The sequence below is a fragment of the Populus nigra genome, chromosome 4 (assembly GCF_951802175.1).
Source record: "Populus nigra chromosome 4, ddPopNigr1.1, whole genome shotgun sequence".
In the NCBI taxonomy this organism is placed as follows: domain Eukaryota; kingdom Viridiplantae; phylum Streptophyta; class Magnoliopsida; order Malpighiales; family Salicaceae; genus Populus; species Populus nigra.
Genome location: NC_084855.1, coordinates 21,845,940 through 21,855,481, shown reverse-complemented (window position 1 = coordinate 21,855,481; position 9,542 = coordinate 21,845,940). Strand labels below are relative to the sequence as shown.

Sequence of the window (9,542 nt, the reverse complement as noted above, 5' to 3'; positions counted from 1 at the left end):
TAGAAAGGAAATTAAAAATGGTTTTTATTGCATCTAGTTTTATACCATGTCAATGGCAACAAGAAATGAAAGAATAGAAATTTAATTCTGATCAACAAATGAAAATACGAATTTGGGGAAGAAAATTTGATACCCACAGGAAGCTTCTACTTTCATTGTTGGTATTCTACAGCCGATGGGGAATCTGTTCAGGTGTCAGCAGCAGGTGCTTTATTGGTAGGATTGTACACGCTAAATTCACCAAAGTCTCTTCTGCCACTGGCAAAAACAGCGTACATAGTCAAATCCTTGAACAAATAAACAAAAGTTCAGTATCTAATACATTTTGTGAAGTTGCTAAACACATGCAAGTGTACCAACAAATATGCAACTTGTACAGCAACTAAAGATGCCCAATAGAAATAGCCATTTTTCTTATTGGGGTTAGTTTAAGAAAATCAGCTAGCAACTGCAACTAGGTTGTAGGTCATCATAAAATTCAGAACTCTGAAACTGCAATCTAATTATATATAGACAAGGTCAGCAGATGCTAGATATCTACAGAGACAACATGGCATTTCATGCACAATTTGAGGTGATTGTACATTAGCACTTGCTATCTTGCCAGCACAAGTCATTGACACTGTCCAGGTTGACTTAGAAATCAGCAGTCAGTACAACTTTCTGGTTGCAAAGTTTGGTTTCTGTATAGATATTAAGTTGGTGCTGGTGCTACTGGAATTGGCAATGTCTAGGTGAGAGAGATGGGAAGCGAAGCAATAATGGTAAAGTTGAGGCAAGGAAAATTCTTGATATAACACGCCTTTATTTGGACATCTATGGACCTGTGGCATCTAAACCTTATAAAGATTAGATTGAACTACGTTAAACAAAATGCTTCTTGAGCATAGCATATTTCTAGAGACACGTGCATAACAAGGCTATTTACCTGTGCATTACATCCCAGCCGGCAGGTAAGAAACGAGGATGAACTGCTTCAACAAAAACTTGTCTCCATCTCTGACAAAATTGCCGAATGCCATCCTCACCATATTCCTCTAATATATGATCCACAACTTGTTTTCCGTGTGGTCCATGTCCTAACAGAGATAATTTCGAATTATTTTTATGTGGAGCACTTTCATCATTTCTAGCTGTTCCATTTGAGGGGCCTCCTTCGCAATTATCATCATCGATTCCAGCATATTCATCTTTTGTATCAGAAGCTTCATTTTCATCTGAATTCATTTCCTTGTTAGAAATAGTATCTTTTACCATGAAGTAGTCTAGTTCTTTTGTACCTGTTGATTCCATTTCAGTAGTTTCTAAACCATCTTTAGTAACAGCCTTTTCCAGTGAATTTCCGGTGGCAGATACAGCCATGGTATAAGCTGCACCCATCTGTTCTTTGTCCAAAAGGATAACCTCAGTAGAATGTTTTGATGAAAACCTTCTCTTCTTCTCAAATCGCCTTCTTTCATGAGGACTCATGCCAACCAGCAGAGCTCTTTCCAAATCTTCCTCGGATATCTCCCTTCCTCCATAATATTGCATCACAATCTATAAACAGCAGAATTAAATCCCATGAGAAGGTTAAAATCCCCACAAACACCAATGAGTAACCAGAAGCAACATAGTGTACCACGATTGCATGTTGATACCATGCACTAATACTGATGATATACATTTTTTTCATCATAAACAAGAATGTATAAGTAACTTTTAAGACCTGACCTGATAAGTTCAACAGGAAAAAAAATATTCTCATGATCATAAAAGAAAATGAGAATGTGCAATCAGATTCAAAGCATCATTATCCTAGCTCCAAGAAGGTAGAGACATTATTTCCTATTAAACATTGCAAGCCTACTTTGAAATTATAAACTCAATTTTTATACACCATTTGCATCAAGGCTTCACAAATGTAAATGGTTGGGAGGTTTTCTTTGCTACAGAGATTTGGGTTCAATGAACTTTGTCCCACCATGATCAGGGTTATTTTCACTGTCATCCGGTAATAAGAAATTCTAACCCATCTGTGATTCACAGTAAGGTGCAACATTAATATAAGAATACATGGGCAGAAAATGGTGCAGTAATTCTCGTCCACCATCAGATATTTAGCAACTATCTATGGGCACCGGACCTGACATTCTTCTTATTGCTGGAAAGTGTTTTCCTGGACCTGACTTTCTCATGTTTGGCTACATTGTGGAAAACTGGTAAACGTAATTCACTTTCCAGTCGAAAAACACAAGTTTTAGGTGGAGGAAAGTGTTTTCCAGTTTAAAAGAGTGCAAAACACTTTCCATGAAGGATCCAAATCAAGGGTCCATGTACAGTTATTTTGATGTTTCAACTCTGAGTTAATCACAACACAACAAGCTATCATTGACGATATCGGAGTGAGACAACATGAAATCTGAACAAATAACAGCGGAGGCAGAAGTGTTTGCCAATCCCACTGAATATTTACGGTGCTCTAAACACCCAAATATCTTAGTCTAAAGGCCAGAAAAAACCCAATCCACAGCAATTATCCAGACAATAATACAACCTTAAAAATTCCACTCTATCAATAGAAACAGAAGCAAAAAAGGCACTTCTCCAAAGATACTACAATCATTTCATCTCCCAACCTTTGTCAAGGCAAATCAACAGTTTTTTTTCATCCTTTTATTCTTCTTTCCACTTGTACTATATACTTATCCTAAAAACTTGTACTTCTAACATTATCACTCAGTTCAAATCAAAAGTAACTGCAAATTTCTCCTAATATAAAAGAATAACATCTTTGTCAATGGAGAACCTCTATCTCTTGAAAGTTCACTAGCATGCAATTTATTTATTTTTACTTAGATATGAAGAACACCATCGTAAAACATAAAAGGTCACAGTCAGCACTTATGGATGTGCCCACTTGAGCATAGACAAATAGGATACCAGGATGTTGGTTCTTCCAACTTAGACACAGAATACTGATTTCAGATGATCCACATAGCATATAAGGAATGTCAATACAAATGAAAGCTGAAAAATTCCAATAGTCTTGTATCTTAATGATGCTAAACTCTAGCCTTGCAATTTTCTGTGGCCTCATTCATTGTTATATAATCTACTTTTTAAAGGCAAAGTAGACTACCATGGAGATTATTTGTTCTTGGAATGCCCAAACATACCCAACATAATCATATTTGTCACTCTTTTAAAATGAAGTCATAGGAGTAGCCTACCCAACTACAGAAGATCATAAAAAAATGACACTCAATTCATCAAATACACCCCCCAAAACCAATGATATTGTGTACTCACCTGTGTCAGTTCTTCACGGCGCTTGAGTGGCATTCTTTGTCCATGGCGTAAAAGAGCCATAGCAGCTGTGCGCAAATGTAATGGAGATACCCCTGTCTCCTCAACATTCATTACTGATGAAGATGACTCACTTATAACTGGAATTTCTTTAGAATCAACTACTTTACGAACGAAAAGTGGAATTCCAAATTCTTTAGCAACCTGTTTTTTGTACTTTTCAGCAGCAGCATGAGCAAGTTCATGGCAGTCCACACAAAGGAGGACAATATCATGAGAACGATGACTTTTCAAATGCTCAGGGAAGTGCATTCTATAACAAGAGGGGATTATTCGATAGCGCAAGTAATGACTTCCTTCACCACAGCCAACACATATATTTTTCTTACTTTGGATATAAAAATCATTCCCTTCATCCTCTGGAAGACCTTTTGGTTCAAAAAGAAGCATTATGGCAAGAGCATCATCATCAACAAGTTTTGCCAGATCTCGACGGAGATACCTACAAGACAATAACATGATCCTATTATGTGCAACACATTTTGTAACTGGACAAAAGACAAAAAGAAAAAACTAAGTCGACTGACCATTCAAGCTTTCTCCGATCACAATAACAAAGCAACCGCCCATCATTTGCATAGATCCTACAGTTATGATACACTGGAGATTTACAGGAGAACTTTTGAACAAATAGTTCTCTTGAAGCCTTCCGAGCAACTTGCTTTGAATTTATAACCGGACTCTGTTTGGAAACTAATCTATTTTTCATTATTAGGTCACAGTTAATCAGTAATGCATAGTTATAAACAGACAATGGACAACTCCCATTGGGACCCAGGCAATTTTGAAGAATTTGAAGGAGAACTTCATCAGCGTTGCTTTTTTTGTCCTTGATCAAGTAATAGAGATCATCCAAATGACTGCAAACAACAGGGGATGGAGATGGGAGAGAAGAATTTAAATTCACATTTTCCACATTCAAATCAGCTTCTGCTATGGTGTCAAATATTTCTTCAGGAGTTGTGGGAACTTTGACTGCAAGAGAGACAATAGCCTGATCTGATAACACATATCTCAAGCTCTCATCATGAACACGAGCCTGAAAGGAAGTCCGAACACACAGTAAGATTAAACAATGAAAAATTCACTATGCAACATTACTTCACTATGACAAGGAATACAATGGGTGCAGAAACAAATAATTAACTGAAAAAATGGGAAGGCAAAAAAATGACATGCTTCATCAAAAGAAACTCATGTGAAATTAGCACATCTAACACAAAGAAGAACGTGTAAGAGGACAAAATGAATTGGAACCATTAGTAATAAAAATACATCAAATTCGCATTGCTGTTCTTTGATGAGCAAAAGATAAAGGTAAGTGTGATGAAGCATTGACACCAATAATTTGATAAGTCAAATCATTATTACTATCATCAGTATTAGACAAATGTAATTCAGAAAGAAGGTAGACTAAGGCAGGGAAAATGGCAAAAGGGAAGATGGTAAAGAGCCAAGGAGTCAAGTCATGAGTCCAGTTCACAATCAGAGCTGATTAGTACTTTCCTGTCTTGATCTCAAAAGAATCCAGTAACATGTAGTTTAGATCATTATATTAATGCTGATACAATATGAGACATGTAAAACGCTACTATCTTGTTCAGGCCTAAAATATAAACCATTGAACTTGGCACTGATAGCGATAGGCCAAGGAAAATTACTTATGAGAGGTCCACACAAGCAATTATGATCCTCAACATGAGTTTTGCATCCTTTCAACCTGCATGGTACTTCCATGAGCAAAAGCATGTCAAACTGTGACAAATATTCTATTTGGCAATACTTGTATGTTATAACATGAAAAATGACACGGAAAGATTTTATTTTCCTCAATCAGATTGTCAGTGAAGATCAACAGAAGCCAACAAATTCAGAAGGTGCTTTGTTCTTGTAGTTACAGTTTCTATGGACAGTTAAATGGTATACCACAGGTTCTACATACATGTCTATAGGTGATTTCTTCACACAGGTTGATTATTGATGAAACAAAAATTCATTTTCTCAATTGAATAACTACAGATGTGTGATTGCCTATCACTAAAATTAGGTTCAGGTTATAATATGCAATAAAGGCAGTACATTATTTTTATCCCTAATATCCAGTACAGGATAAAGGTTTTTGATTTTTGTTTTTTCAAAATACAATGAAGTTCCCTCGGGAATAAAATTTCTGAAAATGTTACAAGTTACAACTAACCATTAGATCCCTCCATGTGCAAAAACATCTCACAAGATCCTGAAAATAAGTGGTTTTTTAACATTAGTAACAATGTGAAGGTCATTCATAATGGCCTATGCTAATAAACATATGTAAAGGAGAGCACCTGTGTCTCATATGAAATTGATGACCCTCTTTGACCATTCAAATGACGGGAAAAAATTGATGATGCAGCAGACTCACCAGGAAACGCTTCAACCTCTTTAGCATAGAGTTGAAGACAAATCATGTTTGAACGACGTCTAGCCTCCAGAACAAAATCGAATTTGTCATTGGGACAGTTTGAGTTATCTGATACATTGATATATTTAGCAACTTGATGCTACAAGAAACAGCTGATGCATGATTTAAATGGTCTGTAACTTGAAAATATATTTTTAACCATGAACAATTCTCTAACATGTGTATGCTGGTTCCAACTTTAATTAGTTTTTCTCTGCTAATGTGTCCCCTAAAAATTTGAAGGAAAAAAATTTCCAACTTCACTAGACATAGTAAATTTCCTCCTTCCCTAATGTGGCACATATCTACATAGTTTTTGAAACTTATTTTAGTATACCTAATGCACACACGATGTACACTCCAAGGTGACAGAATTAACATCATAGAGCCAGCAAAGTACTACAGGTACTTGTGACAAATTTTCCTAATGACATGTGGGAATTTGATTTTTTGTACTTGAGGCTGATTTGTAACAAAGCCCATCTTCCTAAATTAACACTGAAAAAGGCCAGTAGGGTCGTAATCCATGTTCTATTCAGGGGTAATTGCATTATAAACCCTCCCACTCAATTGACATAGAAGTTCATATCCAGCTCCAAAGTTGAAGCAAAAACCTGGTGTTATATGATAAAAAACAAGATGATAGAAAAAAAAAATTGTTAGAAAGAGAGAATTAGAAACACTGTTAAGTTCAAAAAAGATTCAAGCTAAATAGAGAGTTAATTGTGTGTGCAGGCGTGTTAGGTGTATTGCAAATACGTATACAACAGGTTAAATTATACCACATTAGGTAGGTAGGAAATTTCCTATTTCTAGGGAGGTAGGAAATCTTTGTCCAATTATGAATGTCAAAAGTAAGCCTTTGTGTGAATATTCCTGGTAGATGCAAACCCTACCCCTCTTTCCCCACCTGAAACAGAACTACCTGGTGACTGGCATTTGCTGTTTTGGGTATTGATTATTTCTACAGTTCATATGATGCAACCCTTCCATTTTGCTTTAATATCTACATCGATAGAAACTAAACGTAAAATGATAGGTGATCACAATTAAATACATACCTCTGTCCTGTAGTTTGAGCTCAGCTATTAAACAACCTGCAATATATAGTAGATAGTGTGCATCTGTTTGAGCATACTCTAGCATTTCTGCTGATAGTGGGCGTTGCCTCCAATCTTCACGCTACATTTTAGTAGACAATACACTAATCATATATGCTTTGATATAAGCAATGATATAAACTAGAGTTGGAACTACTGAACATGCATTTTCCATGCTACACAGAAGTATTCAAACAAGGAAACGGTAACTCAATTCCCTTAAGCGAACCAAAAAGCCTCATCAAAAGCAGGAAACTGGATAAATTACTAACAGTCCCAAACCCAAACCTGTAGCAATTTGTTTGTGGCTACACCACAATAAGTTTCAAGCAAGTATGCTAATGATTTCTGAGGTTTTGACAACACTTCGCACGCCTGCATAAACATGGCAGGAAAACAAATCAAGAAACAAACAAAATTTTACAGAACACGCATTGCCAATAACCAATCACGATAAACACCAACACTGACCTTCGCAGTATCAAACAAATTAACAACATATATATGGAAGTCTCTCTGCAGCCAGAGAACATCGTTATCTGCCCCGTGAAACACCTAGGTCACCAACAATAATTACATAAAACATCAATCCCATTAACCACTTGATAATTAGAAATAATTACAATCAGTTTACCTTACAAATAGTTGGATCAGCGAAAACAGGGGCAAGAACACCCATTACATCATGTAATGCAATCGTATCCACCAAATAATCTTCGTTTCGAGTAGATATCTGAAATGTTTTTAAGCATATCATTAAAACGTTATTAACAAAATGAAATTTTTATTAAGTAATTAATTAATTAACCTGAATTAGAGCAGTGAAACCGAGAAAAGAGCGGAGGCTATGCTGCTCCGTATCGACAGCAAAAACCTTGTGTTTGCTCAATGTATGAGCTAAGTCTTTCAATTGAGTTTCCGTCTCGATCCAAACATAAGAGAAAAATTCACTCATTTTCTGATGATCACTATAACAGTCTTCGAACGACTCAGGATTTTCTATCAAAGCTTTAATCTCCGCTTCATATGGATGCAAATTCGATGAGCTCGCTGCTTCGACAATGCAAAAAAGTAGAAAAAATTCAAAATAATTTTTTTCAAAAAAAAAGACAGAGAAGGAAAGGGCGGTTACCTAATAACACCTACCATGGAGATTTAAGTGCTTGAATTGAGAGAAGGAGTTATCAAGCAAGACGCGTTTGAAAGAAAGCTGTGGTTTCTGGTGGGATTGTAAGTAGCACGATGAGCTTTGTTTTTGCTGCTGCTGCTGCTTTCGTCGTCTCCGGCGGTAATGCTTGGAGGAGGAGGTTACTAGGAAAATAACAGAAGAGAGTGCTGCTAGAGAAGCGATGGTCAATGCTGCGATTTTTAATTTGTCCTTGTATTCCATCCTTCTTTTCTGCGTCTTCTGCTGCTTCGTGAGCGAGCGCTGTTGGAGAGTGGAAATGGAGTTAAGGTGGTTTTTCTGGCGGCTTCGGTTGGGGTTTGATTGATTATTGGGCTTATGTTTTAAGGCCTTTTAAAGATTGTTTATGCTTAGGCCCACATGATACAAATATCAGATCCAATCAAAGAAGTCACCGGAAAACTGAGCTATCAAGTGGATCCAAAGTTATCCAAGTACATTTTTATTATTAAAAAACTTATTTTCTTATTAACATGGCGAGCCATTTGGAAACTTTTGGCCTCAAAAAATTTAAATTTTTTTTTATAAAAAAATTATATATATATATATATTTTGAATCATTTTGATGTATTAATTTAAAAATAATTTTTAAAAAATAAAAAAATATCATTTTGATGCATTTCGACATGAAAAATTCTTTGAAAAATAACTGGAACTACACTGACTAACAAGCCCAGTTAAATCATTCGTTCTAAACCATTATGATTTTTTTATGTTTTTATGTTTTTTTAAGGAATTAAATTCATTGTAATTTAATCATTGTAGTTTAATTAATCACTCCTTTTGGGTTTCATAAACTATATATTTATCTGCGTCCATCAATTGATCTGCATTGCTTGTATGTGTTAGCTTTAATGATTTATTTATTTTCGTGTATTTTGATGCAAACAGCCTGTGAGAATCTCCGTCAATGCTGTATGGGGTCTCAAAATTAGTTTGAGAAAGGTAGCTGAGAAATATTATGGATGTTTTGCTTGAACTATTGCCGCCTTCTAGAGTTGATTTTCGAGCTGAAGTAGTAATGGCAAGAGCATAGCCAAAGACTGAGATGTGTCTAGGGTAGGAAATTTAAGAGAATAATTTCGTTTATTTTTTTATTGCAAGTGCATTATTTGCCTTGCCCTTGTTTGATTTTATAAGTTCAATTAAATTTTTAATTTATTTATTAAAAAATATTATTTCAGTATTTTTCTATTAATTAGATTCAAGCTAAACTTGATAGATAAGTTGTCGGATTAATAAGTTAAACCGAGTTTTATAATATCTTTAGCATAGATTCTTGATTTTGCAAATCCAAAGATTGTCTATTGAAAAGTAGCATAAATAAAATTCAGCATTTGAAAAATCAAATTTCAAGAAAAGAGCTAACCTTAAAAAGTGTAGCTCAATTAATCAGATTCTAGGTCTGTTCTCTAAATATCACTAGTTCGAGTCTTACAAACTTCAAGGCCACTGGAAACTTACATTA

General features: G+C 35.4%; 1 protein-coding gene across 3 annotated transcripts; it reads right to left on the bottom strand.

Moving 5' to 3' along the window:
- On the bottom strand, window positions 1-8,359 carry LOC133692627 (protein RRP6-like 3). 3 transcript variants are annotated; one of them, XM_062113704.1, is made up of 12 exons: window positions 8,035-8,359; window positions 7,697-7,941; window positions 7,523-7,621; window positions 7,360-7,443; window positions 7,177-7,263; window positions 6,850-6,970; window positions 5,673-5,857; window positions 5,546-5,584; window positions 3,876-4,387; window positions 3,292-3,790; window positions 929-1,539; window positions 1-258 (listed from the first exon to the last, which is right to left on the bottom strand). In XM_062113704.1, exons 1-12 carry the CDS (start codon window positions 8,276-8,278, stop codon window positions 189-191), a joined length of 2,796 nt encoding a protein of 931 aa, XP_061969688.1. In that variant the 5' UTR covers window positions 8,279-8,359; the 3' UTR covers window positions 1-188. The 3 variants fall into 3 exon arrangements, with proteins under 3 accessions (XP_061969688.1, XP_061969689.1, XP_061969690.1); XM_062113705.1 differs by having other exon boundaries at window positions 7,697-7,938; XM_062113706.1 differs by having other exon boundaries at window positions 7,697-7,938; window positions 8,021-8,153.
- Between the last annotated feature and the right edge of the window lie 1,183 nt (window positions 8,360-9,542).